This window comes from Esox lucius, chromosome 19, assembly GCF_011004845.1.
Source record: "Esox lucius isolate fEsoLuc1 chromosome 19, fEsoLuc1.pri, whole genome shotgun sequence".
Lineage (NCBI taxonomy): Eukaryota > Metazoa > Chordata > Actinopteri > Esociformes > Esocidae > Esox > Esox lucius.
The window spans coordinates 30,047,950-30,067,282 of NC_047587.1; the positions used below are offsets into that span (position 1 = coordinate 30,047,950).

Sequence of the window (19,333 nt, forward strand, 5' to 3'; positions counted from 1 at the left end):
CATCAGAGATATGGTCAATGATTTTGCTTATGTGCTCCTCTCCGGTGACATAGCCTTTCCCGATGTCATACCCAAAGCTGAGCTGCTTATGTATCTGGCCGTTTACGGCTCCTATGAGCCTGGGAATGAGGAGCTGAAACACATACATGAAATTACAGATTAGAATGGAAACCACTGGAGAAAAGAACCGTTGCAAGTTTGCGGTAAATTCCTTTAGAGTGAAACCACAGCATCTACCTTCACCAAACGAAGTGCCCTGGTAAGGCGGATCATTTTAGACAACCTCACAATTTTTATCATGTAAATATTGACTTTGTGTTTTGAGCTTTCTATGTAATGATCCAAGAATATGTCAACAGAAGCCAAGATGATTAGGAAGAGGTCAAACTGATTCCAGTGATTGAAGAGATAAGCCTTCCTCATGGCCAAAGCCTGTAGAACATCAGATAGAGGGTCTTAAAACAAAATCTTTGACATAATGTGAACATGCAGTATATTCATTTATGTTTATTTAAATGTGTAGTATAGTTGTGTAAGCCAATGTCCTGCCTTCAATACAGCCTCCACAAGGTAGCCCATTAAGAAGATGTAGTTGATAATATCAAGTTCCTGGTTATATTTGACACTGATCACTGGGATCAACTCCAAGATGATAGGGAAGATGTTGAGGAGAATTAACATATAGATTATATACTCAAAGGGCTGGCTAAACACAACATGGTAGCACCACTTGAGCTTCGCATTCCTGAAATAAAACACATGTGTACATTATGTGCCATTAGAGCAGTCATACTGGTATTTCACTGAGTAACATGGTAGCTTAATTTAAGGGGTACATTCAGCCAGACAGCAGGCCAGCCATGGCTTCCTTACCCTGACGGCTTGAGTTTATCACTTTTGACGTTGTACAGCCAGTCCTCCAGTTTATTCCGAAGAGACACAAAAAAACCTTTCAACTCCCAGTATTTCTTGACATCCTGAACATTCATGAACCTAGAAAAAGACAGAAACATGCATTACTCCGCCAATGTGTTTTTCCCTTACACTTAAACATTCTCAAAATCATATGAACTCACATTTCTACATTCTAACAATACATACGTTGCTATTTTACTTGAATTGGCATTTTAACACTGTCATGGGCCTCTAGGACTATGCCATGAAAGTAGTAAAGTGATCCAGGGAATAGTGACCCAAGTATTTAAGGGCTCCTTAATCTGAGTACATAATAAGATCTCTATGGAGTGGTGCCCCCGTTTTTCCAGAGGATGCCCCATACTAACACAGAGATTATAACAATAGAAGATGCTTGTCAGTCATAGCCTCCATGTGTTCATACCCAATGTCTTTTAGTTTTCAAAGACATAAGCAGTATAAACTCTTTTATTATTTTATCAGATGACTGTATATGATTACAGGGGTTAAAACATAAACAAATCCCATGACTGAAATTTAAGACAATCTGTGATTAATTGTCAGCGGTGCCAATTTATCATCACCTCGATGTAAGAAAAAAATATGACATCATACTTTTAGGGAAAGTGTCTCATTATCTAGAAAAATATTAAAATGCAGGTTTAACCAATGACAGTCCCCTCGCTTAGTGGGTCTGGGGTACTTCCTGGTATCATTTGTATGTAAATGTAATGAGAAGCAAAACTCTGGAGATTCTTATATGGACTTTCTAATCCAAAATGTATTAAAAATAATGTGATGACGTTGACACCATCTCAAACTGTATTTCCCCTTCAAGATATCTGTCAAATAATATATTATATTGAATAATACATGCAACATATCAGATCATGCATTATGTATTTGTATAGTCAATTAGCAATTATTACTCATCAATTATTACACAGTGGCTAAAAATACATACATCAGCATTTATTTAATTGGACACAACTCCCAAATTATTTTGTAATTACTATGTATGGCTAGTCCTATTATTATTAGAGTTTATTCATGAGGCTTGTTCTACATTGTTTTGAAGAATCATAGCCAAAATCCAACTATAGCAATGTTCAGGGGAAAATATAGCACTTAATGTAACATAAAATACTTCCTCATATGCCATTAAAACCTGCATTACTTTCATGTTTGTTTTCAAATTAAATGTATTTTATTGATTAGCAAAAGCCAGGATATTATTCATATTAAAAACTCATCTTCCCCTATGTTTATTGTCAAACAGATACTTCAGTTTCCACATAAAACCGCTCGCCTGTCTGTTGTGCTTTTGAGATTTTGAGAATGTGATGAGACAAGACAGCCCTGTCCAACTTCCACTCGTCCACTCCAATTTTGCACTGCACTCTGTTGGATGCGCCGGTGATTGTTATGCGACCGGGATTGGACCTGGCTGCAATGAGACAGCTTTGCTGCATTGGAGAACACAGCGCCCCTCAAAGAACATACACCTATTATTGACTCGGTATGAACCAAGGGGTCCCAAACCTCTGCGAGATGGAAGTGAGAGTAGCACTCACTTTCCCTTGTGGTCCATCATGTTCTCAGCCAAATTGATGAGAATCCTGGCTGCCTCTCTGTTCAGCATTCCAGCGCTGTACTGCTTCCAGTAGCTAGTCTGGGAAACCACACCAGCTCCAAGTTAACACAGCATTCATAATGGGCTCTGAGTGGTTCATCCATCAACTTAATGGTAAACCTATGACATTCACCAAAGTCAATAGTTCCTTCCATGTGGGCTTCATCATAACCTCATGGGTCATCCTAACTAAATTGTTGAAGACATTGTATCGACAAGGCTCAAACTAAGTGAGGAAAAGCAGAGGAGCAGGGAGTTATTAGAGAAGCAAAAACAACTTCTAACATAATATCCTATCGAACGGATTGAGTTAACATGTTTGAAAAGACTGCAAGACCTTATGCTCAAAGTGAGGAATAATTTAATTCCACGTGTTCTACATTAAACACGCTGAACATATGACTAGGCATATCTCTTTCCGTAAGGTCAGAGGGGCTATGAAGGCATTACGAACACTGTCGTCAGTATGACCCGGTGAAGTAAACCAGACCTTCTGGGCCTTCAGAATACGCATGCGAGCCTCCTCCCACATGTCCTCTAGCTCCTGCGGTGATGGTGTGTTGGGAATGCTCTTGTCACAGTCTGGGCACTTGGTCATCCTGTCTGTGGGGGAATACTCTTCAATGCCAACCTAGAAAAAAGGGCACCATGAAAGACAAAGCAGGAGTAAAATATTGCTTATGATGATGTACAAAGGGTCTTTTTCCCGTCAATGGGAGACACCCGTCCTTGGGCACAGAATACCTTCTCATCAGGGGTTTTATAAGGGTCCTCTATGAGGACTGTCTGCTCTGCCAATTCCCAGTTGGCGTCTGCTAAGAAGTGGTCAATCTTCAACAAGCTGAAGGTGTTCTGAGAGCTCTCTCGTACCCGCTGCACTGCACTATACATTGCCATGCGTCTGGGTGCAGACACTTCACATAGGCCTGGGGACACCAGAGACACAGCCAGTCACCAACCACCTCTATGAACTGGCCACGCATTCATTATGAACAACCTGTCAAATAGGACATACTACCCAACACAATACCTCACCTAATAGGCGAAGGAACAAGGTCATTGATGTTGCATTGATTAGAAGTGTCAGGACCACCATTCCAGACGAAAGGACCAAAATCTGTAACAGAGTTCATCTTCAACGGTTAAGATTGTATTTTTATTAACCGAGGCAATAATGACCTTGCTAAGCTACAGCCAGCCGGTCACATAGGGTAAGCTTTCTTTGAAATCAGTAAAGCTGCGTTGTGCAGCGCTGAACGGCATTGTCTATGTTCAAGAAACGCAGAGGTTCAATTCTCAATGTGCTTATTCTTTCTTCTGAATTGGAATACATGAGAAAGAAAATTGCTTTTGGTTGTTATAGGTGGAACGTCACATTGACGCAGGTGGGGTGGCTATCGCGTCAGACTGCTATTGTCAAGGTATCCAGCTAAAGGGTCGAAAAGTAACTAACCGTTAGTAGCAGATACAATCCCTACCTTTTCTCTCACTTGCACTTCGTCCAAATCATCAGACTGAAAAGCCATGAGTGTAAGACTTAGACAAAAGGCCCCTTTGGTACCTCCCCAGATAAACACTGCTGCCCACCGCCAGCTGAAGCCATAGCCAGTACGTACCAGAAGGGGTGACAGTGCAATTACAGTTACAAGTCTGTAAAACAGACATAAGCATCTCAAAGTCACACCTTTACAGATGACCTTGCAAATGACTGCAATAACACTTGTTATATGGCATTACAATGACGTAGAAAACTGGTTAACTGCTTGATGTAAACTCATGTTGTTCCTCACCTTATGATGTACATAGCAAAGTAGAGCACTATAATATTGAATATGTCCTTGACACCCACATGCTGGAATGCTCTGGCAACCACAACACCAACAATGAAGAAAATCAACGTGTTGGCCAAATATGTCAGCATCTCCCAGAACCTATGGAAACATGTAACATTGTTTAAAAAGAATTAAAATGATAATAAAAAGTGGATTTAATTATTTTGACTGACCGTAAAAGAAATCCTTCAATTTCAGGGCTGAAATTGATTGTGTCCAAGAGAAGCCCCATGACGAGGACAGCTATGACCCCAGACATGCATAGCGATTCAGCTGAATTACATGAAAATTGAACTTAAAATAAGAAAGTAACAAATTCTTACATATGATAACCTTTAATTGCTTGATATTAAACAAGCCAAATTATGTTATTTCTAAAAGTTAAATGACAAAAAACGTACCTAAGTAAAATGTGATGTATGTCATTGCCAAACTGATGGTTATTTCAATCAGCACATCGTTAAAGATGTATGACAGCCAAAATGTTATGATCTTAGACATGCAGAACCCCAAAAAAGGGCTCCCAAAGATTTTCATTACCAGCTTGATCGCTAAAGGTGTTGCTGCGGAGTCAAATCATTTACGTGATTATACAATCTCTCTTCTCAGTACCCAAAACTGCATACAACCGTAATTTGACATATAGTCAACTTTACACTGTACCTTCAAAATGTTTAAGGTCACTTGCAAGGTCTATGAATGCTTCAAATATAATTAAAGAGGTGCCATCACCGAACAATGACTCTCCCTCTATCAGGAGAATGAGTGCTTTAGCTGATCCTGTAGGAAAACAAGGTGAGCTCCTTAGTGAAGATGATATCAATAGATTTTCTACTTTTGTAGAAATATGTGTTCTTACCGAGGCTCCGTAGCAAAGTGGTTGATATATAAGGGTCAATGCTGCTTACAATGGCTCCAAACATCATGCCAACATACCAGTCCCAGTTGTAAGTGTACACTTTCACAACTAGCAAGGCAATCATAAAAGAACTGAACAGAAATCCAGGTATTGCCAACAGCAAAACCTGTTATAACACAAAGTGTTACTTGCTTGTTTCTTTTATTTCTTTAGTCAATGTTTTTTTGTTACTTGTTACAATTTATTTTAACCATCATTAGGGAGTAACAAACGTGCAGCGGACACCTCACCTGTATTAAACATTTCCAAAAGATATGGGATTCGATCTCAAAGGCACTACTAAATATCAAAACTGGCATAAACATGTGAATCAACAGTTTGGGGCTGATGTTAGAGATCTCCTTTGTGTAATAACTGACCTGAAAAACAATCATCCATATCAGCAAACACAGAACTGTGATAATCCTATTGAAAACACAACTCAATAGTACATTTCCACATCTAGATATTAGATCATAAGGACTCGGGAGCTCCAAACCACCGCCTATGGTGCACATGTACTGCTGCAGGACAACTTAAAATTAAGTTTATTTAGCAAACAATTATCTCCTCTGTCTGTCCTCACCATTAAAACAAGCATAACAATACCCCAAACCAGATGTGATTACATATTAATGTTGTTCATTGGTTCTCTCCATACCTCTGGGTATTGGAAACTGAGTGATCCCAATAACATCCCACAAAGAGCTAATAGCACAGTATATGGCACCTTCAGATTGTGTAGGACTGTTCTGACAACTGCTGTAGAGAACAGGAATACATATTGTTATGTTGCTGAGGACATGGACTTCTGATGAACTGGGTTACATAGTAACACAAGGGCAACTGAATGGGTAGTTATAACATAATTGTATCATACAGATATGGTTTACATTGACAGACTGCCTTTAGTTCTGTCTGTGCTCTAAATCATTAGTTACTTAACTCCAAGCCTAACGACCCATCAAATCCTATTTTTCATTTACTGTAAACATCTAAACCAGGGACTTATTTAAACCAGGGAAACGAGATGAGATGGGCATATTTTTTATATCCTGAAAATACTTTAATTCAGGAATAAAAACCTATGTCTGGAAAATATAATTTAAAATCTAATCTACCTAGTGAACTTTACCTCCAAAGAGACACGCTCCAAACAAGGTGAGTATGATTCCTGGTTGATGCTCTTGACCAAAAAAGTCCCAGTTCATGTAGATGGTAGCATTGTCAGATGTCGTATTTCTGATTGCTGAATGGGATTCTTTGTGGAGGAAAGCCATTTCCAGACAGGCTGGTAGGGAGAAACAAAATACGATCTTTTAGCGTTTAGGATCTATTTAATATGTCTGCAACTTTTTCTAGCATTACAGGTTTGTTAAAGACTGCAACATGTTTCAAGCTAAAACATGTTTTGTCTGGCTTTCAAATTGACACCTTTCTTGTCACCTGAAACTTCCCCAGGTCCTTGGTACAAGCAATAGTAAAGCACTGACTTTCAGTCATTATTCCTGGTAAAACTAACGCTTAATTACCCTGATTTTATTAAAACATTTCCCTAATTATGTTTTTGGAATTTTATTTCATATTTAAGGTTTGCAGGCACTAGGATTCGGGCGGTTTTTCAAACTTGTTGGACCTACAGTAACTATAAGACTGGCCACTTTAATGATTTCAGCTGATATCATCAATAATTAGTTCATCTGCTCAGCGGATTTCAACGGCAAAACACCAGCATTGGCCACTTAAAATCTCGCTTAATTTTTATCATAATTGTAATCAGCATTCCAAATGAGCATCCTGAAGGCCCCTCGTAGTTATATTAAGGATAAAATAAAATTTTTGACTAAAAACGTTTTTTTGCAGATCATTATATTATTTTACAGTTGTTGATAAAATTACAAAATATCGATATCGATACCCAACTTGCATACCGCGCCATGTTCATCGATCAACGGATTTTGATGGCCAGCTTTGCTACCTAACCTGCTACTACACTAGCCAGCAACACGAAAAGGTACCGTTCAAAAAAAGAAAAAATTGCTTTTCCTGAAAGATAACATAAATCCAGAAAGGAGTACCGTTTTTGTCCAAGCTTGCTGATGATTGTTTGAACCGTTAGCTAGCAAACGAAACCAGAACCATAACAACGTAACCGAACTATAATGGACAACGAGCTTCACGGTCACGTGACAATGTGGTCTACTGGATAAAACTACATTGACAGCCAGTGCGCCGGGTTTCAGGTGAGCACGTCAACAGTTTGCAATCCGTTACAAACGGGAAATATAATTTTAGTATTCCCTACGATAAAGCCTACTTTATCGTAAGGAATGTCACATTATTTCATGCATGTCAAGTATAAAGTATTTTAAATTGTTTTAAAATTATATTTTTAATCAACTGTTTTCTATCTGATATCGTTTTATTGGTGTAAGTGTTATTAAGCAACCGATTTGCAGATTGACTGGCCGGTTGACACGTTTTGGCTTGGCTAGTTGTTAGCCAGGTGTCTCATGTTCATAAATAGGAAAAAAATCCGTCTGGATTGTACAGTAGTACCGTACTTTTCTTTCACTTTGCTGCCAGGTCGTAATATTTTGAGAACAATCTCTTAGGAGTTGCCTAAAGCGTGAGATGAAGGGCAAAGAAAACATCAGTGTTCAGAAACAGAACCGATAGCAGTGAGGATAACTGTCAACTTCTTTGCGTGGTGAGCTTTTTGATTCCTGAGCTGCTGACGTATTACCAAATGACGGTATGGCTTTAAGATCAGGCTTCTACGACCTCTCTCCGTTCAAGCTCTTTACTGACCTATCAGAAGATGCAGCATTCAGATTTAATTACCCTAGGTTGGCATGTTGTTTTTTAATCCTTGATATTCTATCAAAAGGGCAAAAGTGAAGGATACTGGGTCTCTAAACTATTGATACAGGTTAATTAATAACTGGCACGTTACAATAGTAAACTTCCAGAGCTTGAAACAATTGATACAGAGTTGCCAGTGGGATTGCCACCTAAAGGAATGCATTGTGAAAGACAAGAGACCTCTAAATGTTGTGCAACAAAATCCATCACCTCCATCAGAAATTGTACCTGTCCAATGTCACAATCACACTCCAGCTCAAGAGTGACAGTGCAGGTATGGCCTATGCAAGAGCCCTACCAAGCATTTAAAGCATAGACCATTCTGAGATCAGCCTTTGTAATTAAAGATAATACAAGGGAAAATTATTGAATGGAAGCAGGCCTGGACTTGAGTCCTTGGACCATGCCTTAGGAATATCTGGCCTGACAACTCCTAGCCGACCCTCTCCAAAGGTCATGTAATCTTATAATCTCAACTGGCACAGCCAGATGAAGACTCAAGTTTTCAACTATATTCAAGTTTTTCCTAACAACTGTGCATCAATTTCTTGTTGCTGCTTCCCCTTGTGAGTTTCGGCAGGGGATCCATACAAGCATGCTGTGAAAACTATTGATGTAAAAAGGGCTTTATAAAATAAATGTGATTGAATGATCAGCACATACAGTGGGGAGAACAAGTATTTGATACACTGCTGATAATGCAGGTTTGTAATTTTTTTCAACTGTGAGTGAAGGAATCTAAAACAAAAATCCAGAAAATCACTTTGTATGATTTTTAAGTAGTTAATTAGTAATTAGTAAGTATTTGATACATCAGAAAAGCAGAACTTAATATTTGGTACAGAAACCTTTGTTTGCAATTACAGAGATCATCCGTTTCCTTTGGTTCTTGACCAGGTTTGCACACACTGCAGCAGGGATTTCGGCCCACTCCTCCATACAGACCTTCTCCAGATCCTTCAGGTTTCGGGGCTGTCGCTGGGCAATACGGACTTTCAGCTCCCTCCAAAGATTTTCTATTGGGTTCAGGTCTGGAGACTGGCTAGGCCACTCCAGGAACTTGAGATGCTTCTTATGGAGCCACTCCTTAGTTGTCCTGGCTGTGTGCATTGTCATGCTGGAAGACCCAGCCACGACCCATCTTCAATGCTCTTACTGAGGGAATGAGGTTGTTGGCCAAGATCTCGCGATACATGGCCTCATCCCTCCTCCCCTCAATACGGTGCAGTCGTCCTGTCCCCTTTGCAGAAAAGCATCCCCAAAGAATGATGTTTCCACCTCCATGCTTCACGGTTGGGATGGTGTTCTTGGGGTTGTACTCATCCTTCTTCTTCCTCCAAACACGGCGAGTGGAGTTTAGACCAAAAAGCTAAATTTTTGTCTTATCAGACCACATTACCTTCTCCAATTCTTCCTCTGGATCATCCAGATGGTCATTGGCAAACTTCAGACGGGCCTGGACATGCGCTGGCTTGAGCAGGGGGACCTTGCGTGTGCTGCAGGATTTTAATCTGTGATGGCGTAGCGTGTTACTAATGGTTTTCTTTAAGACTGTGGTCCCAGCGCTCTTCAGGTCAATGACCAGGTCCTTCCGTGTTGTTCTGGGCTGATCCCTCACCTTCTTCATGATGGAGCCCCAGAACGAGGGAGATTGACCGTCATCTTGAACTTCTTCCATTTTCTAATAATTGCACCAACAGGTGTTGCCTTCTCACCAAACTGCTTGCCTGTTGTCCTGTAGCCCATCCCAGCCTTGTGCAGGTCTACAATTGTATCCCTGATGTCCTTATACAGCTCTCTGGTCTTGGCCATTGTGGAGAGGTTGGAGTCTGTTTGATTGAGTGTGTGGACAGGTGTCTTTTATACAGGTAACAAGTTCAAACAGGTGCAGTAAATACAGGTAATGAGTGGAGAACAGGAGGGCTTCTTAAAGAAAAACTAACAGGTCTGTGAGAGCTGGAATTCTTACTGGTTGGTTGGTGATCAAATACTTATGTCATGCAATAAAATGCAAATTCATTATTTAAAAATCATACAATGTGATTTTCTGGAGTTTTGTTTTAGATTCCGTCTCTCACAGTTGAAGTGTACCTATGATAAAAATGACAGCCATCTACATGCTTTGTAAGTAGGAAAACCTCCAAAATCGGCAGTGTATCAAATACTTGTTCTCCCCACTGTAGCTTAATGTAATGTTTGCTAGAGTGGAGGATATCCCCACACTGACCAGTGACTAAGAGACAGAAGAGCAATCGAGATTTGCCAGTGCCTTTTGCAGGATCTTACCAAGTTTGAGAAGCACAACACAAGGGCCCAAATGTTGTGCCTTTGTGTTGACAGTATTCCATTTTGCTATCTTTTGGTTCTTGCTAACATGTGTGCTTATTGGAATGGAAAAATATTCACTAGCTTCCTTAGAGTGGCTTTTCTATTCTTTGCCATTTTCACATAATTCAGGTTCTCATTCTTTCAATTTCCATTTCGGAAAACCTTTTCTTCGACAAGATTTTAGGGCAATTGTTTCTACAGAAAGAATTAAAGAAATATCCAATGTATTATGCAAAATAGATATCACCTTTACATCCAGGAATCATTTAAAAGGACCCACCCATATACTCATGTGGACATTTTCTATCCTCTTGTTTCTTACATTTATCTGATTACTGTTTAAAACTGTTTGTTTTTTGTATTTGACATTTTAACTTATCTGGCAGGCTGTAAAATATATACAGCATTGATGTTAGCAATTACATCACATGAGATTAGTAAGAAATTAGATCAGTCTTTCAGAACTATCGACTAAATCGGTCTCATAAGGTTGCAAAAAAACCCCAGATAATATTATTGTCATTTTGTCGTGACATGATCAGTGCTGGAGGGGGAAGGTTGTGGTGACGTCTGAACTTGAGGAGCAGTTCGCTTTTTTCTTCTCTTGGGGATTATAAAAGGCTACAAAAATCAAACTATACCAAACGAGAAGCACTACAGAAACAGTGAAGATCTCTCCAGAAAGTATTTTTGCTTATTCTATAAACGCAGACCTACCTATTTTGAAAAAAAAGACTATTCAACTTTTACATTCTAATTTATATTTTCCACGGTATTTCTGAATAAAAGGTAAGCAGATTTTAAATGTAATTGTTCATGTTTGTTTTGCGACTTTTAATATTTCTTTTTTTATTACATCTGACAATTTCTTCCATCAGATGCAGAGGTCTATTGGAGTTGTATGCATGTCACTTCTTTTCTGTGCAATGCTGTCAGAAACCATTGGACTAGTGATTGCGGTAGGTCAGCATTCTACTTAACAAAATGTTGTCCTGCACTGACTTTCTCAGTTTTTTACAGTAACAACTCTGTAGGCTATACCAAACAATTATGTGAATTTCTTTAGGTTTCACCTGACAAACGATTGAGATAAGATTCAGAAAATGAAATATCTTAGTGTTTGTGTGTGTAATCACAGGCTAAAGAGAAGCGAGGATGGACACTAAACAGTGCTGGCTACCTTTTGGGTCCCCGTAAGTGACTTCTCATACGCATGTAGGTTATAGCCTCTCACACAACTCAAAATGTCACTATCGTAAGTAGATTTAACCTAAGCCAGCACACCTGTACTCTCTTCATTACGCTCTTCTCATGTGTTCCCCCAGTTATACTTTTCACATTTCACCTGGCTGTGTGATGTGGCATGATGTATTCAAACAAACTTGTTTTGTGTAATTATTGGGTTTTTGTTATATTCAGTATATTCAGTTTGGCCCAGAAATTAGCACAGATACTCAATTTGATTGCCAGTAGTGTTTATATATAGATGCAGATGCTCTCAAATCTGTTTGAGCAAATTTTCTATTTAGGTAACAGGAGCTCAATCAGTACAACATGTAAGATGCCTGTACTAGGCTCCAGTGAGCTCCTGCCCAAGTCAAGCTCTGTATATCCATTTAAAAAAAAATAGGGAAATAAGCATATTTCCACGGATAAATATTTATTCCCAAGTTTAATTGATATTCTTAAGGTTTGTGGAATCTTGTCAACACAGAATAAAGAGAGTATATTCAATAACTTGATAAAGCTTTCTCAAACATAAATGCCTTGTTCAGTAAAATATACAAATTCCACATTAATTAAGATTTACTGAAATAACATTATTTTATCAGGTCTCTCAGCTGAATGTCAAAAACAGTTAGCCAGTATCTGTACACTCCTTATTTGAAACCTATCAATACTTTGGGTGCACTACATCAAAGACAGGGTTCCGTGTTGTAAGTTTAGGTAAAATGCCATCATCCCTGTGTTTCAGGTCGTATTGATCACCTAATACAGATAAAGGATAATCCCAGCGTAAGGGGGAGAGAAGAACTGCTAAGTCAATGTAAGATGGCTCCTGCAGGACATTGAAGTCAGCAGAGGAATTGCTCAGTGATGCATTGCTCTCTCTTTATAATTTGCAGACTAAACATTTCTAGAACTGCTATGGCAAATATATTAACTGGTTTGCTTTTTTACCTGTTTGTGAATTATTAAACCATCATACAGGATCATTGCTATTATTTTATGAACTGAGAGGCACTGTCAGAACAAAGTTGTTGTGATGACAAAGGACATACGTTAAAATTCAAGGATTTACAATTCAGTAGACTTAGAGTACATGATTTTTCATAGCTGTCTTGACTCAAACCAATTCAAGTTAATGTAAAGATATGTTACTATATTACAATAGCTGCAACCCCTTTGTGGTATGGTCCTTGCCTCATTGGCTATGAATTAAAACCATAACCAATGTGCTCTCTCAGAAAGACAATGACTGAAATAACTCACCAACCTTTAATTTACCTTAATTACTGTTTTTCTCTGTCTTTTGTTTTTTAGCATGTAAATGTACCATTCATTATTTGATAGTTTTTTGGTTGAGTTTCCATTCACAAATGTGTGTCTGCCTTTTCCTTACCTAATCCATTGGTGTCTGCCTTCTCCTTACCTAATCCATTGGTGTCTGCCTTCTCCTTACCTAATCCATTGGTGTCTGCCTTTTCCTTACCTAATTCATTGGTGTCTGCCTTCTCCTTACCTAATCCATTGGTGTCTGCCTTTTCCTTACCTAATCCATTAGTGTCTGCCTTTTCCTTACCTAATCCATTGGTGTCTGCCTTTTTCTTACCTAGTCCATTGGTGTCTGCCTTTTTCTTACCTAGTCCATTAGTGTCTGCCTTTTTCTTACCTAGTCCATTGGTGTCTGCCTTTTTCTTACCTAGTCCATTGGTGAGTGTTTTTAAGCAATTCCATGACTCAAGCCCTGCAGGTTGCTTTTGAGACTCTTGAAAGATAAAAGCAAACATGCACCCTCATGAATCACATGGGTTCCTTACGCTGTCATGTCAGCTTTAGGCAGGGTAACGGTGTTGATACGTAGTTTGCAATGAAGTGGATTTCATTCAGGGAACGAGTGAACGACGGCTGTGCAAACTATGATTTTGTTTTGTTAATCAGATGGCATTGACGGTCACCGGACGTTCAGTGACAAACAAGGCCTTGCTGGAAAGAGAGATATGTCCCTGGACGATGACTTCAAATCAGGTGAGAAGCTTTAAACAACAGCCTTTGGAAACCTGGGGCTTTGCAGCACAGCTAACAGACCTACATTTAGAAACAACGATGCACTGTGCAGGATGTCTGCTTTACTCAGTGCAGTCTTCTTCATTTCATGAAGATCTCTAATGTTGCAGGTGCCTTGAGAATAGCAGATGAGGATGTAATACACACAGTCATTGACTTCTTATCATACCTGAAACTTAAAGGTGAGTTTGCCTGTTATTGTTTAGAATAAATTACAGCAATAACTTCAGCTGCTTCTGTATGTACATGATCTTTTTTGGGATAGACAAATACAATAGTGTCAGTGTTCATTACAGATTCCATTTGAATTCTAATAAATTAACTAAACCTTCGAGTAGACAATCTGGTGGGTGAGATGGTGTGACGTCAACACATTCAGTGCTCTGTAATAGTAGAAACTTTGTAGGTCTCTTTTCTGCCTTTTGATTTAATAGCATTGAATAACACAATTTGTAGTGTTTTATCAGAGTAAAAAGTTCCATAACAGAAGTTATTAAAATGAATTATCCAACCATTTGGGACAGATGTAAGATTAAACTGCAGGCAAACAGCCTGGGGAATATGCTTGTCTTTGTGGTTTTTATCTGTGACTTCCATAGCCAGAGCTACCTACAAACACATTAGTTTGTCAACAGGTGTTCTCTGAAGTCCAATCTGAAGATTAAACATGAGGACCTAATGGTTAGAGCTACAAAATGCCAGATGTATTATTTAACTTATTTTTCAAAATGTTTTTGTTCCCACACAAATTATCTTCAATTACAGATTTCATATTAGACTGATTGTCTATTTCAGCCCCTTTACTTAAAAATATACTGGAGGCAGATCTGCTCTAAAAAGAAATGCATGTGATTTGAGTCAATAGAGGGCAGCACTAACATCCCAACTCTGAATTACAATTGTAAATTTAAAAAATAAATTCATTCAAGGTAAGGTTTAGGTTAGAGACAAGCACTAACCCTGGTCAAATACCCCCATTCAGAGCATTTTAGGCTTTGAAACACTAAATCAATCCTCACCATTGAGTCAACTAACATCATTATATTTCTGCCTTCAGTACATTGGGTAAGTAAAACTCCTGTGCCTCTACTTTGTGGAAGTTATATAGCCTCTCTTTTTATGGGGTCTTTTGTTGGCGATAAACATCAGTAACTTATGAGCCTGCCACACAAAAATCTAGCTTTAATTAATGAACAACAGAAAATCTTGTGGGGTTACAGTGTTCAGTCTCAATTTAGATTAAGTTTAACAACATAACTGACTGTAACAACCTAGTAGTAGCATAACCTGATCAGTTGAAATAATATAAAACATGCTTACTGATATATCTTTTATATTTACCTTGCAGAAATCGGAGCTCTGGATACCCTGCCTTCTTCTCTCACATCAGAAGAGATGGGTCAGCCCTAGTTCAATGTCATTATTTACTGGTTTCCTCTCAACTCTTTACCCACCTGCAAACTACCATGTCTACACATTTCCGATGTTACTGGATACTGGTGTCATCCTTCCCAACAATCTGCTATACAGTCACGTTCTTATTATAATTTGAAAGAAATGTAATAAAACTTTTGAATGGCAACACCTTGTTTATTATTATTATACATAATATATAATGCAAACAATAAGATAACCACAGAAAGTGTATAATCAACCACAAAGTGTATCAGTAACCCAAGCCGCCCAGACCAACTAGATTATTTCCAGTAGCAGGATGGTGTAATTCACAGGATCCTGAAAACTCTGCTCAGGATTTTAGAACTGGTGAGTGATAGACAAAACCAATGTAATCCATGTCATTAGTAACATCTTCCACATTGACATTCACCAAGCCAGCTTGTTTCCGGAGTAGTCAAAAAATCCTCCATGATCCTTTTCAGTCAAATTAGCGATAACCGACAGCACTGATGATATGCTCTCCTCTGGACTCAAATCCGCCTAATCCAGAAAAGACAACAAAAGCAACATCAAATGCGGCGTATTAAACATTAACGCACTGAGATGCGTAGTAACGTTTTCTAAATGATCCAATCGTAAAAAAAAGAAAAAAAAACAAGGGCATGGAATACTCACATTAGGACCACCCATGTCAGTGCGCACCCAGCCAGGGTGAACCGCCACGCACAGAATTCCTTCAGATTCCAGGTCAACGGCCAGGCACCTTGTTGCCATGTTCAAGGCAGCCTGAAAATGTAAACAGAATGAGTTGGACAGGACATGTAACGCATGTACACATCCACAGTCAGATTCATTGTGGTCATGCTCAAACATGCGGTCAAACAATATAACCAGAGATGGAGTGTAATGTGGGATTTGTTGAAACAGCACTGCCGTCGCCGGTCACCTTTGAGATCCTGTAGGAATAGCTTTTAAAGGCTGCTCCAGTTCCCCAGTTGGCCTCAATAGAGCCCAGTGATGAAGAGATGTTGATCACAGCTGCCCTATGGATCCCCATTCCAGTGCTTCGGGCAGCAGCAGCCTGGAGCAAAGGCAAGAATGTCTACAAAAAAAACCCAAGAAATATAAAATAAATCATTAGAAAACGGTTTGATTTAGACTGTTGCGCCACACATTTCTACGCTAAAGAGGATGTACACCATTTAAATTATAAGCAAGAATGGCCAGTATCTGTTCATAACTAAATGTCCACTTACTCTTCTTAAAAATCTGAATTTTGAAGTTATTAAACAATAAAAGTAATTAATCTTATTTTATGATTCAAAATAGCCAAGCTACAATCCACCTACAGAGATTATGGAATTATTTTCTCACGTGACATGAAGCAGCATTATTTTGCCTTGTTCCATTAGTTCAAACATTCTTTCATTTTCTGGCAAACAAGTACACAATCCAAGTAATTAGCCATTAAGTGGTTGCATCTTTAAATTATCCCTCTTTCTAAATTACTGACTGATTATCTGTCACATGAAATAGCTCACATCTGCAGTACAATTTGAGGACTGTTTTCCAACAGCTGCATTTTGGAGCATTTTCAAAATATCCCTTACCTTGGTGACAAAGAGAGGGGCCACAGTATTACTCTCAAAAGACTTCAGCATATCACCAGGATTCACTGTCTTCAGATCAGTGCATGAATTGATAGCTGCATTGTTTATAAGGCAGTGCAACCCATCACCTCCAAGTACTGATGTCACCTCTTGAAATGCTGAGTCTATACTTGACTGGCTGATAACATCTGAGAAGATAGATATTAGACATGACTATTAAATCGCATAAGACATTAAAGACATTACCATAACAATAGACAACTCCGGAACATTTTTTGACCACTGCACCTTTTTCTTTCCTTTCCAAAAAAGTAAGAAAGGACGGTTTTGTGTGAGGAACATAAGCGTTCAATTTGCAGCGGTCTCTTAATTCTAACCATTCTGTTCCTCACTCAAAACCTCCCTTTTCGACTTTTTTGGAAAGGAAAGAAAAAGGTGCAGTGGTCTCTTAATTTTTTCCAGAGCTGTATCAAAACAAACATTCTTTAGAAGCCTTGAGACAGTATCCCACGACCAAAACCAATACAATGCCTCTTTCGCCATCTGCTGGATTAACAAGAAAGGTATAGTGTTGCACATTCCTATCTATGCCTGGCTCAGATAAAGGGTGTTAAGACAGCCCTAAGCTTTTTAACATTACACTGAACTGACTGAAAGGGTTCACATTTCATCTGAGTTTATATTGGACTCATTCAGGTAGGCCCCTCCTAGTTTCAGTCTGTTAAAAAAATTATTGGAGCAATTGAACCAACAAGGCCAAAGCAGGTGCAGGAGGGATTAAGATCAGGCATGGCCTCCAAAGCACATTTTTCCAAGCAGTTCTGCTTTTTATTCACACTGTTGTAAGGCATGTCTGCATAAGTAATAAGTCTACTTCTGTGGCTTAGCCTTTTCATACAAACTGTGCATAGTTAAATCAGTGCACAGAGTTGATGATTTAAACTTGGCTGATTCCTCCTGAGGAGCCGGTTTGGGAATAATAAAATTGGGTCATCGGGAGGATCAGCCAATATAGTGGAGTACAAACCCAGTTGACTAGATTAAATAGCTGAAGGCTATCCTAAAACTTATGATGGCACATAATTCATACCAGATGGCAAAAACTTCTTTAATTCCACATCTAACAACTGTCAATGAGCACCAGGCACTACATCTACCACGAGGAGTCAATACAAGACAAAGCAGCCCTGTCTGATATCCACCCTAGCCAGTGTTAACTAAGACAATTTTACACAGCCCACTAGACTGTCAGTATATTCCAACTTGTAAATTGCAGTGACTGCCAGTCAGTACACTGGTTTTCATACTCTCGAAACATAGCGTTTCTGTGAATCTCAAAACAAGCCCTTTGCTCCGATCAACTTGCTGGTGAGCCCTACAATTGTGTTGCTGACTAAAGTTTGAAGGTAACTTCCAGAACAAACCCATCTACAAGGGACACTTGATGAATTAATATTCCACTTACAAAATTCAAGGCATGAAATTCATTTGAACAACAAATCTCTACTTTACAAGGTAAAAATAAAAAGCGTAATTCCAGGTAAACATTTAATTTAGAAGGTATTTCATTAGACGAACTATAGGGTTAGGCTAGCAGTCACGCCCACAATGTGTGAAACTGCAAAAACCTAAAAGTAATGCGAGATTTTGGGATACAATATTATGAAGACATGGATTCATACACCGATATATTTTAATCGTATTATACTTAACAGTACGAAATGTATTATCCAGGTAATATTCAAACGTGATACAAACAAGAATTGTATAACGACTCCCCAAACTACAGAGCCAATGCATCAGCGACACAGTGTAGCAACCCTTTGTACAACTTACGCAAAACAATAGTGCAAGATGTTATGTAGGTTACTTACCAAGTTGTACAATATGGACACCTTTGTAAGATTTGGCAATATTTTGAAGATCCTGGAATGAAGAACAACGTTTATAAAAAAAAAAAGGTCTAGGTTTACAATAATACCACATTGCTGGGAAATCTAAAAAGAAGTAAAACATGTCCTACATGTGCTGTGTCTGGATTGCGAGCAGTTGCTATTATAGTTGTCGGTCCCTCAGTGCTTTTCAAGAGGTCTTTCACCATTTGCAAACCCAGGCCCCTGCTCGCCCCAGTGATTAGTACAGACTGACATTTTTTGAAATACATGTTTAAGCGATGTGTGTAAATTTGTTTGATGATTATGAAGGCTGTTTGTCCAGTCAGAACTTTTGTAGCGATTCGATTTGAAGGCGTGGTTTTAGTTTCATAACGTCTCAACTGGACCAATAGGCCTAAGCCGAGGTCCCCTTGATTTAATGTCGGTACACCGAAAAAGTCTGGGAATTTTGAAATCAACAAAATATGTATATTTTTTGATAGCATTTTAGGGTGGATGTGTAACATGTGCATATCAATTATTAGAATCATATCATAACTCCAGTTAGCCATGACATTTCGAGTCTGACAGTGAGTTGTAATGATGACATGGTGCACAAATCATACACATTACGTGTCACGGAAGTTACGAGGACCCTTTTTGCCACAACAGCTATTTTACTACGCTTTTCA

General features: G+C 38.8%; 3 protein-coding genes across 6 annotated transcripts; 1 reads left to right on the forward strand and 2 right to left on the reverse strand.

Annotated features, from left to right (window-relative positions):
• Nucleotides 1-94: 94 nt before the first annotated feature.
• Nucleotides 95-4,631, reverse strand: LOC109614687 (sodium/hydrogen exchanger 10-like). Of its 2 annotated transcripts, none has more exons than XM_020040384.2 (9): nucleotides 4,554-4,631; nucleotides 4,339-4,479; nucleotides 4,027-4,141; nucleotides 3,584-3,665; nucleotides 3,293-3,474; nucleotides 3,039-3,179; nucleotides 2,490-2,587; nucleotides 874-993; nucleotides 95-133 (listed from the first exon to the last, which is right to left on the reverse strand). In XM_020040384.2, exons 1-9 carry the CDS (start codon nucleotides 4,610-4,612, stop codon nucleotides 112-114), a joined length of 960 nt encoding a protein of 319 aa, XP_019895943.1. In that variant the 5' UTR covers nucleotides 4,613-4,631; the 3' UTR covers nucleotides 95-111. The 2 variants fall into 2 exon arrangements, with proteins under 2 accessions (XP_019895943.1, XP_019895942.1); XM_020040383.2 differs by having other exon boundaries at nucleotides 4,027-4,198.
• Nucleotides 4,632-7,447: 2,816 nt separating this feature from the next.
• Nucleotides 7,448-15,341, forward strand: galn (galanin/GMAP prepropeptide). Of its 3 annotated transcripts, none has more exons than XM_020056641.2 (7): nucleotides 7,448-7,521; nucleotides 11,350-11,430; nucleotides 11,610-11,664; nucleotides 12,447-12,518; nucleotides 13,634-13,720; nucleotides 13,870-13,941; nucleotides 15,108-15,341. In XM_020056641.2, the coding sequence occupies exons 2-7, from the start codon at nucleotides 11,350-11,352 to the stop codon at nucleotides 15,167-15,169; spliced, it is 429 nt and encodes a 142-aa protein (XP_019912200.1). In that variant the 5' UTR covers nucleotides 7,448-7,521; the 3' UTR covers nucleotides 15,170-15,341. The 3 variants fall into 3 exon arrangements, with proteins under 3 accessions (XP_019912200.1, XP_010896483.1, XP_010896484.1); XM_010898181.3 differs by lacking the exon at nucleotides 7,448-7,521 and adding an exon at nucleotides 11,134-11,260; XM_010898182.3 differs by lacking the exons at nucleotides 7,448-7,521; nucleotides 12,447-12,518 and adding an exon at nucleotides 11,134-11,260.
• Nucleotides 15,335-19,162, reverse strand: zgc:110339 (SDR family oxidoreductase). Its single transcript, XM_010898184.5, has 6 exons — nucleotides 18,791-19,162; nucleotides 18,642-18,693; nucleotides 16,768-16,955; nucleotides 16,104-16,259; nucleotides 15,833-15,943; nucleotides 15,335-15,697 (listed from the first exon to the last, which is right to left on the reverse strand). The coding sequence occupies exons 1-6, from the start codon at nucleotides 19,145-19,147 to the stop codon at nucleotides 15,584-15,586; spliced, it is 978 nt and encodes a 325-aa protein (XP_010896486.4). The 5' UTR covers nucleotides 19,148-19,162; the 3' UTR covers nucleotides 15,335-15,583.
• Between the last annotated feature and the right edge of the window lie 171 nt (nucleotides 19,163-19,333).

Coding starts and splice junctions, on each gene's coding strand:
- galn (XM_020056641.2), top strand. CDS start 11,350: ATGCAGAGGTCTATTGGAGTTGTATGCATGTCACTTCTTTTCTGTGCA. Junction 11,431..11,609: donor CCATTGGACTAGTGATTGCG/GTAGGTCAGCAT, acceptor GTGTAATCACAG/GCTAAAGAGAAGCGAGGATG. Junction 11,665..12,446: donor TGGCTACCTTTTGGGTCCCC/GTAAGTGACTTC, acceptor CCTGTGTTTCAG/GTCGTATTGATCACCTAATA.
- LOC109614687 (XM_020040383.2), bottom strand. CDS start 4,612: ATGGGGCTTCTCTTGGACACAATCAATTTCAGCCCTGAAATTGAAGGA. Junction 3,180..3,292: donor ATAAAACCCCTGATGAGAAG/GTATTCTGTGCC, acceptor CCTTTTTTCTAG/GTTGGCATTGAAGAGTATTC. Junction 2,588..3,038: donor GTATTCTGAAGGCCCAGAAG/GTCTGGTTTACT, acceptor GTGGTTTCCCAG/ACTAGCTACTGGAAGCAGTA.
- zgc:110339 (XM_010898184.5), bottom strand. CDS start 19,147: ATGCTATCAAAAAATATACATATTTTGTTGATTTCAAAATTCCCAGAC. Junction 15,944..16,103: donor ATTCCTACAGGATCTCAAAG/GTGACCGGCGAC, acceptor TTACATTTTCAG/GCTGCCTTGAACATGGCAAC. Junction 15,698..15,832: donor CTGACATGGGTGGTCCTAAT/GTGAGTATTCCA, acceptor TTTCTGGATTAG/GCGGATTTGAGTCCAGAGGA.